Here is a 26,700-nt window from a genome sequence, read left to right as displayed (position 1 = left end):
CAATATAGTACAGACAAATTTAATGTTACATACAATCCCATGCAGATACAGCAGTCCAAACAAAAAGAAATATATTTGCAGATTACATGCATTAATACTGTATCATAGATCATGAATATGACATTTTGCAATGATGTGGAATGTGTCACTTTAAAATAAGTTTTCTTTACTCAAAATAATATATATATATATATATATATATATATATATATATATATATATATTTTTTACAGTTACTACTTCATATCCAAAAATTCATCTACCGAGTAGATGGAGTTGTCATTCTTAATTTATTTTCAAATATTTATTTTCAGACTTATATCCTATTTGGAAAATCACCAATTATTTTTGTGGCAGCATAATTTACTCCTTTCTGTGCCAAAGTCAGATTTAATCCAGAATAGTGAAGATCATCCTTCCCTCTAGTATTATAGCCATGCACTTCACTGTTATTTTAGAATTTGGATGGGTTATTAATAACAAATTTCATAAGTGAATATATGTATTGCGAAGGTACTACGAATATTCGGAGTTCCTTAAATAAATGTCTGCAATGATTTCTTGTGTGGGCACTAGCTATTATTCTGACTACACATTTTTATGCAATGAATACTTTTTCTCTTACTGATGAATTATCCCAAAATATGATGCCATATGAAAGCAGTGAATGAAAATAGGCACAGTAGGCTAATTTACTGATATGTTTATCACGAAAATTTGCAATAACATGACATCATAACAAAGGCAAGTTGATATTTAGGGCCTCAGAACCAGTTGGCTGATTCTCAATCAAAAGAAAACTAAAACAACACTATTTAGGAATGACAATAGAAGAAGTAGAGAGTAATTACACAACCACAAGAACTGGATATGAATGCAGTTCAAGTCAAAAAATTCGTAGGGCTCGCCGATGACAACTGGAAAGACCTCATTGTTACTGTAACAAGCAAACTCAGTCCAGGTATATTTATTCTCAGAGACATGAAACCATTAGTAACAGAAGGTGCTGTGCAAATGGTATATTTCTCATATTTTAATGCCATTGTGCACTATGGAATAGAAATATAGAGTCATTTGAGTTAAAAAAATTCAAACTGCAAAAAGCAACCATCAGAATAATGGTAATGCAAGAAGAACAAATAGCTGTAGTCCACTATTCAAACTACTTAAAATTTTAAATTATTACAATATATATGTATATACAATAGTACAGCTTGTGTGGAAACATGAAAACAAGTTCAATAAAAATGAAGAAATACATTATAATGTGACCAGAAGCTCTATGAACTTAAGATTTTCACAACACAATACAGCTAAACTAGAAAGAAGTTGTAATAAAACCATACAATTGTTTACCATCTCATATTTATAAAATAAGCCTGAAAGAGAAGAGCAAACAATAAAACTACTGCCTATAGAAAGTCCTTTCTGTTCAGTCAATGAATACATACTAATTGCAAAAAAAGAAATAGGCATATTCTGTAATGGAACTGAAATATGCCTAGAGAGATATGTAATAAATTGGATATGCATTCTTATGTACGGTAGAATAGAAATAAAATCAGTGTAGGTGGAATGCAAAGTAGACACAAACTGTATAATTATGTCTGACGCTAATGTATTTAAAAATTATATACCTTGATAATTAATTAGTGTATATGATCGTTACTCTCGATAAACTTACATTGCAAATATGTACTTTGATCTGATCCATATATGTACATCCAAAGCTGTTGAATAAACAAATAAATAAATAAACTTTGAAAACACCCTGACATGATGGCCAGTCGAAACTGAAGCCCCTTCCAAATGCAACTATCTTTCTATGCAGATATCTGTGTAAACGTCTGTGCATGGAATAAATGACTGCAAATGTGGTGTGTTCACACTACACAAGTTCCAATCTATTGCTCAACTGACATTTGTCAGTCTAGAAAAGAAATTTCAGCAGCAGTCGACAAGGCTGCCACAACCTTAAAGCTTATTTCACTTATTTATAAATTATTAACAGAGAATGCTCTGTTATAGTCTGTGTTCACAACTTGTGTCGCATAATGAAAAACGTGCAAGAAAAAGGAAGAGCGATTAACATGTTCTAGACATTGGCAGCTTAAGCAAAGGCAGTTTTTTCAAATAAATATATTTCATGATTTGCAAGGCTAACTTGACAACTGGTGTAATTATTTGAAGATAGGTTTGGACATATTTATTTGTCTTTTGATGCTCATAATCTCTCATATACAGTAACCATACAGTAAAGCTGCATGCCTGTGGGAAAAATTATGGCTTTAGTTTCCCCTTGCTTTCAGCTATTCGCAGTACCAGCACAGGAAGGCTGTTTTGGTTAGTGTTACAAGAAGTAAATGCAAACCTACGTTTCTAGCATTTGTAGACTTAGAGAAAGCTTTTGACAATGTTGACTGGAATACTCTCTTTCAAATTCTGAAGGTGGCAGGGGTAAAATACAGGGAGCGAAAGGCTATTTACAATTTGTATAGAAACCAAATGGCAGTTATAAGAGTTGAGGGACATGAAAGGGAAGCAGTGGTTGGGAAGGGAGTGAGACAGGGTTGTAGCCTCTCCTCAATGTTATTCAATCTGTATATTGAGCAAGCAGTAAAGGAAACAAAAGAAAAATTCGGATTAGGAATTTAAATCCATGGAGAAGAAATAAAAACTTTGAGGTTCAACAATTACATTGTAATTCTGTCAGAGACACAAAGGACCTGGAAGAGCAGCTGAACGGAATGGACAGTGTCTTGAAAGGAGGATATAAGATGAACATCCACAAAAGCAAAACGAGAATAATGCAATGTAGTCGAATTAAGTCGGGTGATGCTGAGGGAATTAGATTAGGAAATGAGACACTTAAAGTAGTAAAGGAGTTTTGCTATTTGGGGAGCAAAATAACTCATGAAATGTGATGTTACAGAAGAATGCTGAAGATTAGATGGGTAGATCACATAACTAATGAGGAGGTATTGAGTAGAACTGGAGAGAAGAGGGGTTTGTGGCACAATTTGACTAGATGAAGGGATCTGTTGGTAGGGCATATTCTGAGGTATCAAGGGATCACAAATTTAGTATTGGAGGTCAGTGTGGAGGGTAAAAATCGTAGAGGGAGACCAAGAGATGAATACACTAAACAGATTCAGAAGGATGTAGGTTGCAGTAGGTACTGGGAGATGAAGAACCTTGCACAGGATAGAGTGGCATGGAGAGCTGCATCAAACCAGTCTCTGGACTGAAGGCCAAAACAATATCTCATATAACATGGAAAAGTACTTTTAAGAGGATAGGAATTATTCCATAGTAGTGGCTGACGCTGACAAAATTCCTGGCAAGAGGAAGAGCTTTAAGGAAGCAATCTACTGCAATCTCGAAACAAGCATTGAATGAAATCATACACAACACATGTGAAGCTATTTATTCTTACCTGGATGGGGATTTTATGAGGGCAAGTAAAATAGTTCAGTTACCTAAGTTCTTGTTCTGGCAATTTACAGAGAATATTTTTTACAGTTTTAGATGTGTTTCAAACTTAGCATATTCTTAGAAAGCGTAGATGTGGGCAATAAGCTATAGTTTAGTTGGTTTCTGAGTCGTGATTTTCAGTTCGCTGTTCAAAACTTTTTACCATAACATAAAACTCCACTTTGAAATCTAGACAGGGATTCATAGTCAACCTGGAAAGTCTTTTCTTCTAGTATTGTGGCAGTGAACTCTGCAGTTCAACTTTAATTCACTCTTGTTATGAAACACATAGTGTTTTAGAAAGTAAAATAAATGTAAGAACCCCTATGGTCCTGAAGACACTGCTGCAAGCTAATTCATTATCAATTTAAAACAACATTGCGATTGCACTTTTGTGTATAATAAATAGAGACCTACTTGTTTTTGCCATACTGTGACCCTTAGATCATGACAAAGGACTGTAGGGCCTACTGAGTGAAAGTATGCTAGGAATCCTTCTTGCACATCAACATTTTGAGAGAGCTGTCTAAGCAGAACTCGGATTTTCGTTAAAGTTAACCACATGCCTGTGCCACCTGAGTTTGTCCAAATTATTTTTGTTAGTAGCATCTAAAAGAAGAATTGAGTAAAGTTCTATGTTAACATCTGCAGTTATTTCCCTCAGTTGTTACTTGTATGATTTTTGCCTTAAAGATCAGTGAGTAGAACTGCAAAAGAAATATAGTAATTACTGTTATCTACAAGATAAACTTAAACTGTATTTCATATGATCTGTCTTTATTGGGATCGCTCAGGAAGTAGAGGACGAGGAAATCCCAGGAACTGGCTTGTAAATTTCGTCATGTCCGGAGCCAGATCCAACAGTTTTTGTTACTTTGCTTAACTCTATGTGCTAAATAGTCGGGACGAGTTTCTTTGTTTTATTACCATTTCCCTGTTTTTCAGTGATCAACCACTCGTAATTTCTCTGTTAAAGAATTTTATGCAGTTACCCTCTTTTCTCGATCGTTGTATGTCTTTCTCTTAATTTTCCACACACATATCTGACTGTGATATACTTCAATGTGTTCAGCAATGAACACTCTATAGCACTGGCGAGTATGTGTCATTTTACAATTCACTGTGCACGCATAGACGAGAAACAATAGACATATCAAACAACTGACTCAAACATGCTTCGGTCGGCAGATTTGTTGCGATCTTCTGATCACACGCCACGATTTGTCTGTGCAGAGGTAACTGCAGCCCTCATATTTGAGCAATTTTGCTCAAACTATAAACTCCATCTTCCAGGTTTGTGCACATCTCATACTTCCACATATCTTCCGTCTGTGCAGATGTGATGTGTATGGGCATTTGTGCAGACAGATGGTTGTGTGTGAAACGGCTTTAAAATATTAGATCGTTTGATCCACTAGCAGAAAGTTTGGTCGATGATATAAGTTTATCTTTACCGTTGGCTTCTCTCACGCGCGAGCTGGAGTATCTTTAAGGCTATGGCAAGTGCGTGCTGTTCTTTGGACTCGTGGGAAGGTAACGTCTTTGACACATTGCGGCAAACTGGCAAAGTGAGTATAGTCGTGTTGTGAGGAGTAGGTGTCATCTTAAAAGTGTCATTCTAGGGTTGCTACGATGGCTGATGAATATACCAACGGGGCTCCAGAGAACGGGAATGTACCGGAGATTGAACTGATCATCAAGGTAATAATTTAATTTAAGATGTAGTTGATATTATGTTATGTAGTTCATAACTGCCAGAGGTGAAAATGGCTGATAGAGAATTTGAAGTATTGAAATTTCAATACTGAATGTGCGGAATAAAACGTCTCAATGCCTCTTTCCTGTTACGCGTGAGTATATATAAAACTCTAATCAGGATGTAGTTGTCTTCAATTCACTGTACATTTCTTCCTCGCGTTTTTCGTGTTTGTTCAGTAGTAGCGTATTTTGTAGTATTTCATACGCAAATGCTGTGAGTCATTCTTTATTCGCGCATACTGTAAACCGCTTATTTTGTTGCTCGTTTAGAATTTCACGTTAGTAGGCCGTATATTTACCGTGATGTAAAACTCATTTCAAATGTTGACACTTAATTTCTTTAAAAAAACATTAAAGTGAGCCTCTTAAACATTCATTGAAAGCTTGTGACGAAATATTGAGGAAACGACTCAGGGGACTAAAACCTGCGTCCGGCATCGGCTTTCCTGGTTATTTAGTGAGATGCCTCGCAAATTGGTCAGAAACGGAGTTAAATTATCGTTATGTGGTTGAAAGGCTATTTGTTAACGGGGAACGTGATCAACATACATATGAACTATCGTTGCGTTTCTACCACTGCGGATATGTAACATTTTCAGTAATATTAACCGAAGATTTTTAGTCACTGCGCAGGGTAACATCGATTGGATTGATATCGTTGCCTGCTTGTATTTTCTTTGTATAAAATTCTTCGGCACGAACCACTAAATCTGTAGGTCCTTTGTTTTTGTTTATTAAGACCTTTTTTTTATTTACAGAAAATTCCTTGCACTCTGTCAGATGAATTTCTAATGTGGCTTTTTAAATGTCTGTAATAGCTATTCTGAAAAGTTTGGCTTGGTTCTTGTGATCCATGTGGGTATTGTTTTTTCTAGGATATTAACTCAGGCGAATGTTTTCAGTTCAAAATGGGCAACTGTAATGACTGGCTATTATTTAATTTTGCAGTCACGAAGTAAAGTGCTATGTTGACTGGAAATAAGAATTTGTATTTTGCACGCTTCCTTGCTACAGAAGGGTGGGTTGGTGTTATGTGGAACATGAAGATAATTTTGTCCGACAAAAGCATTCACTTTGTGACCAGTGTGGGACTGGGACAAATGTTTTAAGAGGTTAGGCATACTGCCTTTTGTGGTTGCATTGCACAAGTCACTTCTGGAACAGCCATTTTCAGCTCACTATATCTGACGAGCTATTCATGTTTAGATGCATCTGTGATTCAAAATTAAATGGTAAGCTAAACTTTTTAGGACAGTTACTTGGGAAAAATTTAAATGTTTAAAAGTTCAATTAAGCTGATAGTTCTGGTGTATAAAAACGTTTTTCAGTGTTTTGGGTATGCTTGTCAATGCAGAAAACTTAGGGCCATTAACGAAAGATGGAGGACAAAGTTTTTTGACCGCATTAATGTTTGGCATAAATGATGCACACTCTTAGGTTTGATATACTGGAATTGACTAATTTACAGGGTTATAGAAAAATTATGCTTATGATAAGCTGGTTGTGATATTACTAAACCACCATTTGCCCCATCAGTGGATACAACTACTATTCTTCTGGGGTTGCTACTGTCCTTTGTGTTAAGTATAACAGGGTATTTTTACTCTGGCAATTTTGGCTTTGAAGTTCAAATATTAATAAGTAGACATTTGTTGCATAAGATGTTCTTCTAAGCCACTGGTTAGCACTTCTTGGCTGAAAGTAGTTTACTATAGAGAAAGTTTGATTTATAACAAAGGGCAAGTTAGTGCAGTGCTACAGTCATCGTGTGGATTGGGAAGTGATAGTTTCACACACAGGATTTTTCATTCTGCTCTGATTTAACAAGGAGATTTTGACTGTGGCTACAGATGAATGTAAGAATGCACTCTACAGAAGGTGGATAGTATTACTTGTTCCAGAAATGGATGCTGTGATCAGCTGACAGGTGCAGTCACTCAGGTCTAACATTCTTTCCTCTGTTTAGGTAGGCTTTGTTGACTATTGTGCATCTCTAGTTTTTCCCTGCATCAGGAAAGTTAATGCATAGACATACCGTTATACACATTTTATATGGTTCACTGGTTAACACTAATATTCAGTAGGAGCAGTTGGTCTAGGTTTATATTTCCTTTGGTGTCCATAAGTGCCAGGATGATTCTGTGATGGGCCCATGAAATTACAATCTTCTGAGTTTGTTGTAACTCTGTTAGTGGAATATTAGGCTGTAGTCTGACTGCGCAGACCTAGTTGCAAATGAACCACCCCATTAATGAAGATTCTGCTGTACTTGTCTTCAAATGAAATTTATCTTGGTGGCATTTTCAATATATAAGAGGCTAGAATTTGCTTGTCAGTGGAAAATCGTCAGCGATTTGTGAATGTCATTCCTATAAATGAATGAGATGTTTGTAGACCTACCTTGACTCAGTGGCATTTTCCTTAAGCTTGTTCTGTGATAGATCAACTTAATGTGATGTTGGGGAGGGAACTTACTCTTGTGTAGTAGGTGTGCTTTTTTCTTTTTGTCAGTGGGTGAAAGCTCAGATCTTTATACCTGCATATGTCATTTGTGGTAAGTTGGTGAGAATGTAAGCTTCAATAGCTTTCACTTATTTGCCCTTTATGAAACTTAATAATCTTGAAATGTGATTTAAAAACTTCATAGCAGATAAGATTGCTATATGGCCTTAGTCAATGTGTGGCGTTCCTCAACCTGAAGTTAGGTCCGAACATTGCAGTGCTTTACTACACCTTGTCCTGTGATCTGTAAGAAGTTACCCTGCGGGTTACTTGGAGACCACCAATTTAATGGAGACTGATACATTGTGCAACTTACTTTTGTCAGGAAATCATTACCATAGGTGAAACATTGTCTTCAGTCTGGAGACTGGTTTTTTATGGTGCTCCACACTAGTCTGCTTAGCACAGCTCTTTGCATCTCTTTGTAATGACTGCAAGATGTATCCAGTTGAACTTGTCATATGTTGGACTCCCTGTACAAATGTTACAAACCTGTCCGTTCCACCCACATACTTTCTTGTTTCTTTCAGCACTCAGGCTGCTTCCCAAATCAATTCAGTGTGCATCTCTTAATTAGTTGTCTTATCTGCACATTTAATTTTCATTCTTTCAAAGCACCACATTTCTCTTGGGTGCAAGTACACTCCAAAAGCTTTTAGTAGACTTGAAATTGGTATATATTTTTAAAATATTTTCTTCTTATTGCCAGCCTCCATTTTATATCTTATCTCATCAGTTACTTTGTTGCCACAACAGCATTAGACTTGCTCATTACCCTTCTCTAATTGGTGTTAATGATATAACTTACTTTCAAGACTATCCATTCTGTTCAGTTGCTCTTCAAAGTCCTTTACTGTCTGGCAGAATTAAAATGTCATCGGTGACTGTTTCTCCTAACTTCAACTGGCCCACTCTGATACTTCTCATAATCTTATGCTTACAAGGGAACCTGCCCATCGCACCCCCCTCAGATTTAGTTATAAGTTGGCACAGTGGATAGGCCTTGAAAAACTGAAAACAAATCAATCGAGAAAACAGGAAGAAGTTGTGTGGAACTATGAAAAAATAAGCAAAATATACAAACTGAGTAGTCCGTGCGGAAGATAAGCAACATCAAGGCTAGTCTGAGCTCATGAGTGCTGTGGTCCTGTGGTTAGCGTGAGCAGCTGCGGAATGAGAGGGTCTTGGTTCAAGTCTTCCCTCGAGTGAAAAGTTCAATTTTTTATTTTCAGACAATTACCAAAGTTCAGGCACTCACACATAATCAACATTGATCTCCAAAATTCCAGGGCATGACCTGATTTGCTTGGACATATGCAGGATTTGACGGTGTACCCACGGAAAAATTTGAGAACGTTAAAAACATGTTTTAACAGAGCACAGGGAAAACTGTGCGACTGTGAAACTGTTGCATTAATTTGTTGCAGTTTATGTGACACTCTAATGTTTTCATCACTGTTTTTGGGAGTGATTATCACATCCACAAGAAAACCTAAATTGGGCAAGGTAGAAGAATCTTTTTACCCATTCGCCAAATGTACAAGTTAGGTGGGTCGACAACATATTCCTGTCATGTGACGCACATGCCGTCACCAGTGTCGTATAGAATATATCAGACGTGTTTTCCTGTGGCGGAATCGGTTGACCTATGACCTTGCGATCAAATGTTTTCGGTTCCCATTGGAGAGGCACGTCCTTTCGTCTACTAGTCGCACGGTTTTGCGGTTCGGTCGCAAGACAGGCACTAAACTTATTACAGTGAACAGAGACGTCAATGAACGGACGGACAGATCATTAATTTGCGAAAAAAAAAAAATAAGTAAACTTTTCACTCGAGGGAAGCCTTGAACCATGGGCCTCTCGTTCCGCAGCTGGTCACGCTAACCACAGGACCACGGCGCTCCTAAGCTCACTGTCATTGATGTTGCCTATCATCCGCACGGACTACTCAGTTTGTATATTTTGCTTATTTTTTTCATAGTTCCATACGTCTTCCTGTTTTCTCGATTGATCTGTGTTCAGTTTAAGGCCTGTCCACTGTGCCAACTTATAACTGTATCTGAGGGGGGTGCGATGGGGAGGTTCCCTTGTTAGCACTGAGTCTTTGTTCAGAAGTTACAGATTACCTTTCATTCTGTTTTATGCCTGATAGTTCAGCATTTCAAAATGTGTGTGCTGGAAAGACAAACGTCGGGCAACAGGAAAAAAATAATTAATTTGTGGTCTGTGACTCGGGACAGACCTAGTGTCCAGTGACAGGCGATATACCTTTGCCCTCGCCTTCAATTGCGGCACAAATGCAGTGCATCTAAGGGCGTGTGTAGTGCCGTCTTGTACAAGGAGGCGCGGCTTCCGGCCGCTCCGGCAACGCTGCGCCTGTCTTGACCCAGTAAACCCGGTGCACGGATAGCCCAAGGCGGTGCCGCCCGGCCCGCCGTTTTGCTCGTCACCGCGGCACCCAGACCAGGATCACCACACTAGAAACGCGGGCTGTAAAGCTCTGGATTTACCAAAATTTGATGTGATTTTTACGTAATTATCACTCGAAAATGTGCAGCTCGGTGGATCAGTGCAGGACTACCAATAAAATATCTTGGGTTAGGTTTCCTGTCAGACCTAAAAACTTTTGTATTTAACACGTCACTTCAGTGTGCCCTAAGTTCCAGCATTTTTCTTTAGTGGACACTCTTCTCTTGCTGATAAAATACACAAGGCAGAAGCTCCTCACTTCCTTCAGACTGACATTTTCGTCAGACCTAAAATTCGCAGGCCATTTCCGAATCAGGTTACTGCCACTATCCCAAGGTTTCACACCTATGATCAGATAGGATGTATGGCAAGTCACTTGTCCGTTAGCTGATGGTGTTTGCTCATTTGGTGTCAGAGAGGACGCCTCGCTTATCGGGTGTCAATACTTTGCGGATTTTTTTTACGAGAGAGAGCAAAACCATCAGATCGTGCGAGACTCTACTCATCAATAATATATTCTCCTTCACTATTTACAACAGCCTGACAACGCTGGGGCAACTTATCGATTCCGCGACTATAGAAATCACTTGGTTTTGAGGCGAACAACTCATGTTCCTTGACGATTGTTATAGGGGAAATGATCTGGGGGCGCAAGATAAGGTGAATAAGGTGGGTGCGGAATGATTTTCCAACGCAGCTCCTGTGTCCTATTTGTCACTCTAGCAAAATGGAGGGGGTGGGGGCGGCGGCAGAATTATCGTGGAGAAGCATCGCGTCATGCTGTCTTCCTGGTCGTTGCTCTTGGATTGCGTCTCCAAGACTGTCGCTGTTCCACCAGATGCATAATATCCTATGTGGATGCGCGCAGGTCTTAGCAGGGGAGTAGCTGCTTTTTGTCTCAACCATTCCTTTTTTTTCTTTTCTTGTGTTAGCATAAAGACACCATTTCTCGTCACCAATAACGGTACAGGACAAGAATGGCCGGTGTTTACGAGCTAGTTGACTAGCAAGCAGAGATGCACGTGGCCACACGCTGATTTTTGTGATTTTGGCTTACAGCACGCGGTATCCATCCACTCGATTTTTTGCACAGGTCACATTGCATGAAAATGTCACACCACCGTGGAAAGTTCAATTTGATCACATTTGCTAATTCTCGAGTACACTGACGGATTATTGCGGATTAAACATTTCATCAAACCCCGAAGGTCTTCCTGAACTTGGAGTCACTAAAGTCAAAACGGCCCTCCTCAGAACGAGAAAACAATTTCCGTGCCGTGTCCAGTGGCATTATCCCCATACGCGGCTGCCTTTGCTGCTGTCACCTCTGTTGATCGCAAGCAGACCTTTCCACTTGTCAGCCCGTTTTCTATCGTCTACCTCTCTACTCACTATCTCCAAATGAATGCCAACAATGATAGCAACAGTAAAATAAGACAATCTATAAATAAACGCGTAGCTGCCGGAATACCAACATGCAAAGCAAAAACTCACCTAATTCGTGCACCAACCTAATAGTTACAAATCGGTTGAATCAATCGCTGTCGGTTTGCGTAACAACTATTGTAGTTAAAGGTGTAAGGAATTTCAATCCAACAAACAGCATAAATTTGCATTTTATTCCTCAAGAGACAATAGTGAGGAGCTAACCTCTTTCTTGTTTGAGTGCCGGGCACTGTTGAGAAGTACTAGATACTGTGTAGTGGCAGCGTTGTCCATAATCTCCCTCGTCTCTCCAGAAACGTTAGATCTAGAAAAACTGTGCACGGCAGTGTCTTAATATGCAAGCCTATATTTTGTATATTATGTCACACCGCATGGATCCTAAATATGTTTGTAGATTCCAATCAGGCCAATCAACCATTAGGGAGTACTGTTTATCTTGTAGCCTTGAATTGCTGTATGTTTCTGGTGTCGACGCGTTATAGAAGTTTTGCGGAGAGTGCAGCCGATGAAACGCGGCCGAAGGCGCTTCTTCTGTAAATAGCGGTGACCGAACGTGGTGCTTACTCTTAGTCAACACCAACACGGTGGCAGGCACTCGTGATTGCGCAAGCCTTTTGCCTTTGCCTTGGGTGCGCTGCCGTCACACTCGCCTTTTGAAAAGCAAGCATGTTAAAGCAGAGCCACCAGCTACCAATAGAGCTGAGGCTAGTAATAGTTTCATAAATATTGAGGTTAGTGGTTAACCGTTACTTCGCGATTCGTTATCCACTACTCTTTTATATCTGTTTCACTAAGCTTGTCTTCAGCGAACGCGCACCAGTCGAGGTAATTTGCACATAGACTATGCGTGACTTCTCTAGATTAAGTCCAACCATTGTAGTTTGTCTTGCAAAATTTTTACTTGTGGTTGGTGAAGGCTGTGGTTTTCCTTCAAAACCAAAAATACTACATAATTCCCTTGTGGGACCACTTGAACTCCTTTCTGCAAGGGTCGATAAAATAACTGCGGGACTACTCCATTAGGTATCACTTCATCAGTGGCCCACCCTTGCATCTATGATTTCCAAGCCATAAGAGATGTGCATTATTTTTACTTCACAACAAAGTAGACTGACAAACCATAGCGAATGGTTCGATGGATAGTCTCCGCCGGGCCATCCAGATTTGGGTCTTCAGTGTTATCTTCTAAATAGCTTAAGGTAAATACAGGGATGTTGACTTGTAAAAGTCGCTTCCTTCCACAATCCCACCATTTGCTCCGTCTCAGGCCTCATCGCCGACGGAACGTGAACTCTGCTTTTCCTTCCTCATTTTTTCCCCGTAATGGAACACACATTCACTAAAATTAACTCCGACTGCGCCATAAAGCCACTCGAAAGAATAATCTGGCTTCAGAAATCGACCGTTTGAAGTCGTAAACAAAGTTATAAGCCGGAACGGTATGAATGAACTGCTCTCTCTGGGAGTCAGATGAAAGCTTTTAACTCAGTCTCAACGAAATCTTCACGAACAGTCGTAGAGGGAAGTTCGTGTTTGTATACTACAGCTTCCATTGAAGGTAATCAGGAGTGAGATACTCATAATTAAGATGAATCCGCCACGAAAAATATTCTTAGTAACCTTTGAAGTTAAGATTGTTGAATCAGGAAGTCAAATATGGAATACTGTTAAGGAAAATACTTGGGACATTACTAATTTGCTGTTGACATTTTTGTTTTGCTCTAGTGGAAATTAACTTCAATAATAAAGTTTGAAACTTGTCGTGAGCATTAAGAGACTTATGGCAGTTCGATAACAGAAGGAATAAACAGACTACAAATGGCCTCCTTTTCGGACACTTAATATATTGTCTGACAAAAGAAGTTAAGCACTGACAAGACATGGCCGTATGTTACTATAACTTGGTGCATGTACACATGATCGGCGAGTATTTACTGATTTGAGTCGCAGTTACATGTGATCGGTAGAACAGCCACTGGAGTGTATTAGTGTTGTTCGTGTTCAATGTTGTTACCAGCTGGTAGAGTACATGAGGCTCGTGAAGAGCAGAGATGCCGCATTATCGCATGAGAACTTTATAAGCATGTGACATACTTTGAGACTGCATTGTTGGTCTCCATTTGGCCAGCTAGTCGAATCGTGCAGATCCGAATGTGTCAATGGCCTGATGTTGGGCTGCATGGGAACATAAGGGCAGGAATGTTTCTCAAGTTAGCAATACCACACAAGGGAATATCGCCGTTTTGTGCACCAGGCACATTGTAACCACTTCACATCAGGGCCTGCCGTCAGAGACCAAGTAGTGGACTCCCTGCAGTATTTTGTCGCCCCACACCATTGGTCGGAACCTAGCAGCAGCCAGACTAGGGAGGTACCACCCATCCATCGGCTGCCGTTAACACAGGACGAACGGCTACGTTTGGAGTAGTGGCGCAACTGGTAAACAGGGACTGCTAATGGCGTCCCATTGCGTTCAGCGATGAATTGCGATTCTGCACTAATCTTAGACGACCATCGTCTGCGAACATGGCAGCGACCAGGGGAGGTGTCCCAGCCTCGCAATGTTTTGGAGAGCCACAGCGGTGTTACTCCTGGTCTTGTGGTGTGGGGGGCCAACGGGTATGATGTCACGTCATGGTTGGTAGTGATTGCGGTCACTGATGGCACAGCGGCACGCCACAGACGTCTTGCATCCTCATGTGGTATCACCTCTGTGCGACAATGTCGTGTTGCCATTTTTCAACATGGCAGTGCCCGTCCACATACAGCATCTGTCTCTATGAACTGTCTGCATAACATTGTACTCAAGTGACCAGCATCCTAAAACTTCCACATATTTCTACGCAATATAACGTGTAGGATCAGCTCGGACATAAACTGTTAGTGCGAGTATCCAGAATATCGGGGACATTCCCAGTCGTATCAGTGCATGTCTCCAGACCATTGGGGCGGGGGGGGGGGGGGGGGTTGGAACTGATGTGCGTCATACAGCCATGTTCTGTGTAAATTTGACGCGCCACTGTAATCACTGAAATATCACATGCGCTCTAAATTCATGAAGTTTCGTTTCGTAGGCCCTTTCTGAATGCTTTACTTTTCTGTTCAGTGTGTGTAGATAAAATAAAAGTTCAGAATTTGTCTGGAAGAGTAGGTTTATTCACCGAATGTTATAAATTTTGACGTACAACAATACGTACTTTCAAAGCGAAATCTATTTATAAAACGTAAACAGTGGAATTGTGCACGTTGGGAAATGGGAAGACAAATTTAAGCAAATAGATCAGGGAACAGATTGGAATGAAAGACGTAATTATAACCGTAACGGTCCTGAAATGCAGGTGGGCGGCGCGTGGAGACAGGTAGATGGCAGATGGGCCATAAATCTTGGATTCCACGGGTAAGAAACAGAGAAGACCTAATGGAAGCTGAGAAAATTGAAAAACATGAAAGGGGAGCATGAATATGTAGACAGTCTATGAAGAACTCTGGAGGATGATTTTTATTCAGCATTGCAATTGCAAGCAGTTGATTACCAGTTCAGCGTAAATTTCATCGCAGTCCAGGAACTCGGTCTGGTCTGCAGACGTTATACCGTTGACTGCTTTCGTATTGTTAAAGGTTTTTACAGCGGTTTAAGCCTTTTTACGTCGTTTGGACATAAAATTTCACGAAAACCTGAATTTCACGAAAGTCTCTTTTGGAATTGAAATTCGTCTGCCACTGATTTCTTGGTAGCGTGAATGTCTTCCAGCGGTAACTGAGAAAGTGGTAGAAAGAATCGGCGAAAGCGTAGTAGCACTTAAAGGTGAAAGAAGGAACAAGAAAAGTGAAAGTGAAGGCGTGGCCGCCGAATTTCCAGTTAAACCGAAACAAAATTGATGAATCTCCTTCAGAACTGAGCGTAATTTGTAATCTGTGTAGACTAGAGGCATTAAAGTAGCAACACACTAAATTAAAATATTCAAGTTAATTAATTGAAGTATAAAAGAATCTTGAAAGCCTGCATAAATATTACTCCAACAGTATTTTAAAAGCGAAGATAATTTCATGTGTCATCGGACTATGTTAGTAAGACATTCGCCCGTCAGTTGACTTTCACGGGTCACCTGCTGACAGTTCGTGGAACTAAATTTATTTGGATAAAGTGGAACAGATTTACTTACCTTAGACTTGGTGTATTAAGAGTGCCATCCTTGTATGTACAGGAAACTAAAAAGTGCAAATGTATTTTTAATTTTCATAGTTTCAGTAATATAATGTATTTAGGTTATTGTTTTTGTAACTAACGTCGCTAGTTCGTGTTTGTACGGTCGCCCTTAAGTCTAATGGTTTTGTTAGACCACAAATATTTGGCCGGCAAAGGTGTAAATCTTGCGGAGAAGAGTTCCTGATCACATTTTGTTAGCGAGAGGGAGGCATGTGACACTTGATGACCACTCAGTCGGATAAGGTGGTGGTAGGTGCAGTCGTTTTCGTGCTATTAGGCCGTGCTAAGATTACATGGAATAAGTTTAAAATCGCATTGTTTTATCAGGTAGCCGAAATATGAGTCGGTGGGGAGGGGGGGGTTGTCGCTTCTATAAAGAAATTCGGCCTCTAGAAACTCTAATTAGTACCTAAATGTGAAATGAATATTGAATTTTCATTTCGCCTATTTGCTCTTGTGGTCACTTCCTTCTCTTGAATCGTCGTTGCAATGTGTTGAAAACTACGTTAATAGCAATCGGCAGTTAGCAAAATGTACGCCTACAGGCGTAAGTCCATGACGGTATATTTTTCCAAACTCTTTCCTCGCGGGGATTAGAGCACTATGTGGCTACATATGTCATCCCAGGGACACCCTGGCACTTATTATGCCGGTAGGTCTGTACCTTTAGTTTTTTATATCCCCATATTTCATGTTGCTTCTCGACTACGCTATTTACGTGAAACAAAATGTATCACGCGAGCGAGCTATAGGTGCTTTATCATTATAGCAACGTGTCTGTTGGTTTTCTTGTAGAAGGGCAGGTATATAATTATGTATTCCTAATCTATTGTTTACATTCAGTTTAATTTAGTGTAAATTCTCTTTATTGGTTGTATGGTTTGTAGATTGTGAAAAAGTGACGCAGAATATAGAAAATATTTTTTCCGTCGCCACGTGGAATCTGTTGCAAATGGCAGCATTTTGCCTGACGAAATCTTGTTTCTGGGCTGTGGATTGATACTTTTCCTGAACACGCCTGTAAACGTCGTCCATAGGCAGGATCGAAAAAATGCGCTTTTGAAGAGAACATTTTACAATCTTGATTTTAATCTCATTGTGTGAATAAAACTTAAGTTCACTGGAGATAGTGGGCGACACCCCATTCGATGAGAAGTTTTGGCAGGTGGCAGCGACGTGAAAGACTACCAGAATTGCAGAAATATCGAGCAGTTAACGTAGAAACTCCCCAAAAACGCGGGACTGGTCGCGGTATTCCTGTGGCTTGGAACAATAAAATGTGATGACAGCTAGCTTTTTGGAGAGCGACCATAATAACCACCATGCAAAGAATGCACTTGGACACCTGTTGACCGTCGTCTTATCGCTCTGCTACGTAAGACGCCGATTACAGTATTTTGCGTATTATAGTTACAATCGGTGACGTTATTGTACACTTTCATTCGTGTGGTGTGTTCCTCTAAGACGTATTTATTTTACACAAAAGCATCTGGGCCACAGCAAAAGCATGTAGAGAAGCAATTAAGCTATTAAGATTCTGGAGAGCGAACTATGAGTTAACGAAGGGCGTGTTTGGGTAATACGGAACAGCACAGCTGTTGCTGCCGCGACGATACTGGGCGCGCAGAAAACGGCCTACATTTGCCCATTCCCTGCTGTCAGTCAATTAAATGCTGATCCCCGTATAGTAAGGAGATCGGACAGAAGAGAGCAGCTGGTTCCAAGCCCGTGTTCCGTGGGCGCAGGGCTGGCGCGTCCGCCAGATGGCAGGTCGGCGGGTGTCGTGACCTTGGCGCTTTAGTAGCACGCGGCGGCGACTACGGCTTTCCCCCGCCCAGCCTGCTCCGTCTAAACAGCTCTCACTGGCGCGGCCCATTGCGGCCTCATTGGCTCATTAAGTCGTAAACTCTCATCTTGACCCCGGGGTCGAGGCATGTCGCAGGCGTCTGCTGCGTGCCACTGCCTTGAATGCGCCCACCGGTCTCCCCAAGTTGGCCCATCACCTCCCAGTCCTCCGGCAGTCCAGCTGTTCACAGTAACCAAACTAAACGCGGCCAGCAGAAGTTTCGTTCGTTCGTAAGGTACTAGACGCACGTGAGAAATTATCAATTACATAATACCGCTTGGAAATAAAAACTAAAAAATTCCTATAGCGAGATATCGTTGAACGTAATACAGGCACCAGAGTATCGGTACTGCATTTGAGCGCAATAGTTGGTTCAACGCTTGACTTTAACCATGATTTGTTTTGTTTAAGGATATGTTCATTAAATAACTCTCAGGCGTTCATTGTGCTACACATTGTCACCTTTACGCGCGATACTAAAAATCTGACGTCAGACTGCAGCAGCAGTTTAGAGTACGCTTGGATTTACTTTGGTCTTCAGCGACGTACACTGAGCTGACAAGTCATGGGATACCTCCTAATATCGTGTCGGCCCCCCTATTGCCGGCCATAGTGTAGCAACTCGACGTGGCATGGACTTCATTGCAGGTATAGAGCCAAGCTCCCTCTGCAGCCGTCCATAATGGCGAATTCATGTCGCACGAACTAGGTGGTCCAATCATTCGCTCGAATTATCCGGAATGTTCTTCAAACAAGTCGCGAACAACTGTGACCTAGTGACATGGAGCATTGTCATCAATAAAAATTCCATCCTTGTTCGGGAACACGAAGTCCATGAATGAATGGATGAAATGGTCAATGATTGGTTCAGTTACACCAGAGGATCCAGTCCATTCCATTATGGAGCCACCACCAGCTTGCGCGTTGACAACTTTGTCTATGGCTTACTGGAGACTGCGCCACACTTGAACCCTACCAGTAGCTCTTGCCAGCTGAAATTGGGACTCTTCTGACCAGGCAACGGTTTTCCCGTCGTCTAGGGTCCAACCGATATGGTCACGACGCAGGAGAGGCACTGCAGGTCGTCTGTTGCCATAGCCCATTAATACCAAATTTCGCCGCACTGTGCTAACGATACTTTGGTCATTGATTTATGGGGTTATTTCAAGCAGTTTCGTTTAACGCTGACAACTGTACACAAATGCCGCTGCTCTTGGTCGTTAAGTGAAGGCCGACGGCCACTTCGTTATCCGTGGTAAGAAGTAATCCCTGAAATGAAATGTGGTATTCTTGACTCTCTCTCGGATTACTGTATTCCCTAACGACTTCCGAAATGGAATGTCCCCTGCTTCTAGCTGCAGTTACCACTCCGGGTTCAGTTTGCTAATTCCTGACGTGTGGCCATAATCACGTGGGAAACCTTTCACATGAATCACGTGAATACAAATGACAACGCCACCAACGCACTGTCCTTTACCTTGCGTAATGTAAAGCGCATCTCTGTTGGTTTCAGGATATTAACCAGTTGCGAACGTAATCGTGCAAATTTCGTTGCTCTTTGTGTTACTTGATACTGGGAATCTATTTTTCGAGCATTTAAGCCTACTTTGGAATTTGTAAAATTTCACGCTATCGATTATGTATTACGGGACCGTAAAACTTGTTGGTAGCAGATTCTCGTTTACGAAACCTTACACTTCCTTAGCGATCTTATGTTCATTCTGGTGCTGAACGTCAACACCACTTGCATACCGAGCATTACTGATGGCTCTGAAATGAACAACAAAATTCTGTAGTTGGACTCATCGACCTGTTCAGCACTTTTCCCACCTGGCGACACCGCTTCAATGGTTGACCTCGTTCAAACGTTGAGCGTTTTTGTCGTCCCGCACCGCTTTAATAGCCGGCTCGTCTTGGATTAACCTAGTTTCGCTTAGTCAGTACCGGGCTACTGGACAGGTAAACTTGCGCGAACTCCTCTGAACTCCTCTGCACTTCGCGGACTAAATGTGTACTTGTTTACTGTAAAATTCCTATTTTTTAATTCCTTTATTCATGCGTAGAACTGCTGAATACATATACTGTAATAATCACTTAGCATGAACTGTTAGCAGTATATTTTCGTTCCATTCAGGCACGGAAAAGGCTGTAAAGTATCACGAAATTGTTCACTGGATGCATTTTACAAGGCGGCACGCGTCTGACAGCTTTTAAACATCTCAATTGATTAGAAAAACCTAGCAGTGGTCACATTTCCGTAATGTATGTTTCGTAGCCCATAATACCAACATTACTTGGATTGCAAACAGTCAAGTACTGTTGGACTGGGATCGAGTAAACGTTTTATAACCATCCGCTGTATACAGTATTCGTGTTAGTAAATCTGACCGTGTTCCTTCTCGCTTCACTCAATACAGAAAGCGATGTTTTTTCAAGTCTGCCTCGATTTCGAGAGAACATGCATCACTTCAAACCCAAAAAACTAAAGATAGCACAAGGATAAAAAGTAAATAGTAATTAAAATCATATTTTCAAGTGGCCATTAGAAAGATTAAGGTAGACGAACTGCGCTGGATTGAATTGCACGAAGTGTTCGCCCACAAACGATCATGTCTAAAACTTCTTAAACTTTTGAAGTGTATGGTAGTTGGACTGTACATTAATGGGTTTGTTCTCGCGCGCACCAAATTGAAGGTCACTCAATGCTTCATGATGTGTCGCATAAAACGATCCTTCTAGTTAGGTTGGGCCGTAAATTCTTCTTTCCGAAATATTAACTACCTTTTAGTTCGCGAATGTACCCATCAAATCAACCTCCTTCTGTAGCAGCACACTTCAAAAGCTTCTACCTTTTCTGAACGATTTATTGCCAAAGATTTACTTTCGCATAAAACTATACGTGGATCTTCATATTAATTTTAAATCTTTGCAAATTTGTATATTCATAGACAGAAAATCCATCTAACCGTTATGAAGACATCACCTGAGTAAGCCATTTGGTTAGAAATGTCTGGTAATTCATTATCTCTCAACACCAGGTGATTTCGATAAAACTTCCTTGCGCAGACGAGATGTATTTGGTGTTGACTGTCCATCCTTGATAGTCCAGACATAAACTGTGCTAATATACAGAAATATTTTGATTGACCGGGGCTGTGCGCTCTGCTTATCGTATGTGCCATTTCTGATAGCGTTAGCGGAACGTCAGTGTTTCATAGCCCTTTACAAATGGGAGCTTGATGGCAGCCGCCACGGTGATATACGAACGTTGTGGATGAATGGATTTCCAGTCATTTTATAATTGCCTTCCCTAGCGACGTCGGCTCTTGTCAATGTGGGCTTCCAGGATACCGTGACGCAGACACCAGCTTCCTGGCGTACTTGCAGGAACATCTAACCTTGGCGGTAGTATGACTGTGATTATGATCCATCTACAAACAGAAATTAACATGTGAGGATGAAACAAAGCTACGAACAAGAGTATCGCAGATCGTCTTAAAGAAACCTACATTGAATAAAAAACCTTATACAGGTGTAAGTTAAAGCGGTAGCACTGAAACTGTTCGTTCGTTGATGCCTCAAAAGTTTAGTGACAGCTGTCTGTTTTCAGCAGTCAGGTACTGCTACAAATTGGCGCCTACAGTTTCCCCACGTGGCCGAGAGGCTATCTATCGCGGAAACACGTGTTGACTTCATGGAGATCGAGAAATTGACACAACTCATAATGGGTACTGTTTAGAAATTCCGTTCCCAAAGAAAAATCGGCCCAAAAGGGTCACTGTTCTTTATGGCTAATCTAACCATTTCGTTTTGCAGCAGTTCTGAGAGGATAACTGCAGGATGTTAAGTTGCCGAACTGCCAAATAAACCTTGCAGGTTTTAGCGCAAATAGCCGTCTTGCCGCCAGTGTCATTTTTAATGCAGGATACTTACTCAAATCGCGGCAGCACATCTCTATACGCATAATTTCCTCTCGGTCGTCTCACTTCACTCTGAATTGTTACGAAAATATGCCGAATCCTTCATTGTTAAAGTTTTTAAATTTTTGGCCAGACGTGCTTAATGTACAATTCTATAGTTTCACCTCCATCCTGTAAATCTGTGGCTTGACAGATGTAAGGTGGTCTAGGGTAAAAAGTGCGTTCTTGGAAATCTGTAAACTAGCGGCATCAAATCCCAGTTAATTGAAATTTTCGTCTGCCTTTACCTTAAGCGAACAGAAGAGAATGCGCTATCGAAAGCAACGCGCATGGAGCTCGTTTACGCACGCCATCATTGACTTTTACCAGCGAATAAGCATTTTCATTAGAGCGATTGGAGGAGGAAGCATACGATGTTTCGTGTTTTAGCGATAAAATGTCGCGGTAAACTTGCTTAACCCATTTTCATTACGTGATGGAGAAAAGGTACAAAGAACTTAGTTTTTGTATAGCGAGAACGCAGTTGTCATGAAAGCAAAACGGCGTAGACACAGAAATACGTGTTCGAATTTTTCTGCAGGCATGAAACAAGTGGTGGTTTGACTGGTTATGGGTTTGCAGCTGCAACCGTCGCTTGCTTTATTCCAAAACGACACACACGTGTAGAGGGAAGATTTTCGCCTTGTTCCAGCTGCAGTTGAACCAAAGATTTCAAAGCAAGATACACATTATCGACGATCCATTTCAGAAGAGGTGCCTAGCACTATTGCTGCGATTCTTAGCTCCAGGTGACAGGTACGCTAGCCTCAAATATCTATTACGTATATCAACCATACATATTCCCAAACAATTCGTGAAATATGTAGTGCCATATGGAAAAGACTGGTGAATTTTATAGAGATAAATTGAGGGAGATAGTTATTAAAATGATCAACGTAGTGTAAAAATATACGAAAGAGAAGCCACATTATATCGGAGGGGAAACAGGTTTCACCTACACCACCTGTATTTAAATTTCGTCAGATAGTAGCTAAAATGTGGCATTGAGACAGATACCTTGGCTGTAAGCCACGACAATCTTTCACGTGTTTTTACTTCAGATAGCTGTCATGTTTATTTTGATAGTATGAAACAAAGAATTAACGGAAAAACAGAAAATGATATCGTAGTTTGTGCACCACATAGTGTTTTACTTTATCTGTAGATGTGACAGGGAAGAAGATTAGGGATATATCGTATCACAGCGGTTTGAAGGCATTTTTCGACTGCACCCATGCCCGATGTTGTACGTTTTGTAGCCCCTTCATGGCTGAAAGAAAGAAGATAGCAGTGAATACATTTCCTTTGCTTCCTGTTAGCCCTGTCAACAGTTTGGCAATTTCCCACCAAGCGTATCTTTTTTGTTGAGCATTTTGTGCCCTCTCTTCACGGATCCCGCAAGCGCCTGTGGGATCTGCACTCTTCTATTAACAAACGTACGCTTTCATCCAGCCACTCCCATCACCACAAAAACAAAACCAACAATAATTCGCGCGCGAAAGACAGCACACTGCTACAAAGCGATTGCAGTCTGAAGCTAGCGCCGAAACGGAGTGGACGCAAATTTCCTCTGACGGTTCGCTGTAAAACCTACACCCAGCGGATCACAAGCGAGTACTAGTGAATGAGACTCGAGCACAACCGAATACCATGCGCCAAGCGTTTACTAGATAGAATTCTCGTTTGATGTTGTGCGTTCGCTAGTATTCGTTTCGGTGTGAAAGGGGCTTTGGCATTAATTTCTTTGATGTGAAGGTATGCCAGGAACGTGGTTCGAATTCAGTGTTAAACTTCAGGTACCTTTTTCTCTGTAGGATAATTGGAGAAAGCTAGGGGCATGAAAGTTGCTAAGTTGTGTCCAATTGACACCTGCATCAGATGGCTGAACATCTGTTGGACTCCCAGCCAGTCATACCATACAAATTTTGATCCCCTGGATGAAGTCTTTTGCTGCTCTCCATTGAGATATTCAGCTTACAAATCGAAGTTGGCACAAGCGTAGCGCAACGTGACTTGAGCGTGGCGACTGGGAGTGGTGGTCCCGTGTGTAACGGACTGGGGCCCGCGCTGGTCAAGGCCCTGAGGCGCCGCCAACTGGGCCACCCCCACCATTGGCGTGGCCAGGTGACGGCGTCTGCTGCAGGTGCAACGCACCTCACCTGGCGCTGGCGAGCTGCAGCTGGAATTCTATCCCATCTGCATGTTAAAGGAGAAACCTATAAGGCAACTAGGCTGTCGGCGCTCATACCGTACGTAACTTTTGGGCGCCTCTACTCTGAGGGGCATTTCATACACGCTCAAGTCTTCCAAATAGAGGAAACGCAACTGCTTAATATGGGGTATCAACGCAGAGTTGAGTTTGTAAAGTAGGAAATGTTCTTTTTACCTACCAAGCAAGCACACAGAATGGCCACCTCCAGGAGCTTTACTGTGTAACATCCATTCTAGCATTGATGATGTCCTCAGTTTGTGTAATACAAGAGTCCACAAACTTCAGGTTTTTGATATCCAGTGGAGGCCACTCTTGACACAGGTCCTGTAGAGCCAGAAAATTATTGATTTTTCACCCACTGTTTCTAATAGGTCTTTTCTATGGGATAAAGATAGCACTATTCAGTGCACAAGTATAGTTGAGAAAGGTGCTTGAGTATTTGTGAAACCAGAAACGTATGGGAGAGGCGATGTGAACACGGCTTTTGCCTTGATGGAAGGTGGGAGCATCCAAAGCATAGACGTGTAGATGATTGGCCATCACGTGGTCACTGACACTCAAACATCCTGGCTTATGGTCGTTGAAAAAGTTGAGATACATCTACTGTCACTGATAGCAATAATTCGACACATTTCAGGTTGTCAGCGACACCCACTGGCACTTGTCTCCGGTTCCTGACAGTTAGGGTCTTTTTAAGATTACTGTTTCTACAGTGTTGGCTGCGAATGGTACGCATGTTGGACTGTCCGTGTTGATACACCAGCTAATCTGACAGCGTCGTACGCTGATTATCCCCAAACTCAAAAACCCCCTTAAGAATTATGTGTCCACGTTGACCCATCTTGGAAGAGATTCTATAGAATTGACTGGCATGTTCATACCACTGTACTGTCATGACTTAAGTCATGTGGCCACCTGGTACTGGTTCTACAGCATTCCAAATCAACCAGTGTGCTCTTAAGTGGTGACTAATATTCTGTCCGATGATCTTATATCTTCTACGTAGAATGTGTTGGAACTAAGTTTCATTGCTGTCACCTTGTGAAATGGGTTTCGCAACACTAGATCTGAAGATGAGCCATTTAGAAGATCAATATTCTTAATCACTGTAAGAAATATACTAAGCCACACTGTTTCATTTGAACAGATCTATTTCTTCAGTGAATTTCTTGTTCTTAATGTTGGTTTATTATGTCACAGATCAGCCCCAGGGGAGCTCTTATCTGCCCCTGACCTGCAGACTGGCCTGACCTATATACCTCTACCTCTGTTTAAATTATTTCTTGTCTGTCGCATCATTATTGCTTTCGCTACCTCGATTTTAATACTGCTACAACACACAAGATTCTGCCTGACTTCACTCCCCAAGGGACTACCTACTGAACAAGGGTGTCAAGACCTCACCATTTAGTCACTTAATGCCTACAACCAAGCCAGAGGTAGCAATTGACCTCTGTACGCTATTGGTGTAACACTTTATAACTTGAGGAATAACATTAGTTAAAATTTTCACCTACTGAAGTAATAATAAAAATAGTCACAGAATTCTCCTTGAGTTTTATCTGATGAAACATTTCTCCCAAAACAATTAAAAAGTAGAGAAATTCATCATTCATATTGGGATGCTTTCATAATCACAAAATTACTGTAATCGAGAGGCTGCAGCTTGAAATAATTCAAATTGTTAATGCCAGACATGTGAGTTTGTGTCACACTTCATGTGTTGTTAATTTAATAAAGATTGACACTGTACCAAAATCTTTAAGTATTTCAACCCTAAAGCCTTTGACGTGTCGCACTGACTGACAGTTGGTGGACCTGTGTTCAAACTCGAATTTCTGTTGATAGTGACAGCTGCTGGATGCTGTTACAAACTTCCATTGTAGAGCTTTTTTCGATGTGAAATAGTTAAATCAACAATTAACTGTTGCCACTGAAGGCGAGTTCCTAACTCAGTGTTTAGTAACTGACACAGTTAACCCCACTTCGAAATCAGAAACAAATTATCACGCAAAAATAAGCCAACAGTGACCCTGCTAAGAAACATTTGTTTCTATCGTAGCTGTTACGTCTTAGGACTATCTGTATTCTGGGTAAGTTTCTAATATTCAGTATATCAGTTCAGGGAGACAGATCTGATCAATAGATTGAAAGTAGTGGCATAACAGGGAAAATTGCGGTCAATGGCTTTTGAATTCTAAGATTTAAGAATTGTCACTGCATATATCACTGTAATTTCATCATAAAATCCCATTTCTTCTTTAATACTCATATATTGAAACTCACAACAGTAGCTATTATCATTGACCTCTTGTGTGTGGAATGGTCAAATGAAGCAACCCAATCCCCAGAATATCATACATAAGTACAGTGACTCAACACCAGTAAAACAACTTATCTTTTGCAAACGGGTAATCTTGACATGTGCAGTTCTGCTTGTAAATTAACTGTCATCTTTATCTCGTGGAAACACCGATAAGATTCGGCTATTGCATTGTAAATTAATAGTCATCTGTATTTTTATCTGCAGGAGATAAGACACTTCGTAAATGAACTGTTCTGGCCAGGTGAATGTATCATAACCATTATACTGTATCCTTAATTTAATAAGATTTCTCATGCTAGTTTGGTTCTCTGATTATTTAATTACATTATTGTTGGTAATGGTCATAATAGCACGGAGCAACATTAAGTTGTCAGAATGTAGGACACTCTTTGTCTCGCTTCCCAATTACAGGTTATTGGTGAGTGGTTGTTTGGCAACAATCTGTTATCTAGTTTCACACAGTGATACATTGAATTCATCACTATTAGAAACTTGATGATA

At 40.9% G+C, this 26,700-nt stretch overlaps 1 protein-coding gene across 1 annotated transcript in view; it reads left to right on the top strand.

Moving 5' to 3' along the window:
- The first annotated feature begins 5,015 nt into the window (after window positions 1–5,015).
- Window positions 5,016–26,700, top strand: part of LOC124595886 (chloride intracellular channel exc-4) — a 159,076-nt gene continuing 137,391 nt past the window's right edge. The window contains exon 1 of the mRNA XM_047134794.1: window positions 5,016–5,175. Coding sequence (XP_046990750.1) covers window positions 5,107–5,175 — 69 coding nt within the window. The 5' untranslated portion in view covers window positions 5,016–5,106. The remainder of the gene's footprint in view (window positions 5,176–26,700) is intronic.

This window comes from Schistocerca americana, chromosome 2 (genome assembly GCF_021461395.2).
Source record: "Schistocerca americana isolate TAMUIC-IGC-003095 chromosome 2, iqSchAmer2.1, whole genome shotgun sequence".
Taxonomy (NCBI): domain Eukaryota; kingdom Metazoa; phylum Arthropoda; class Insecta; order Orthoptera; family Acrididae; genus Schistocerca; species Schistocerca americana.
Note: the sequence above shows the minus strand (reverse complement) of the source record. Positions and strands in the feature narration are given on the sequence as shown.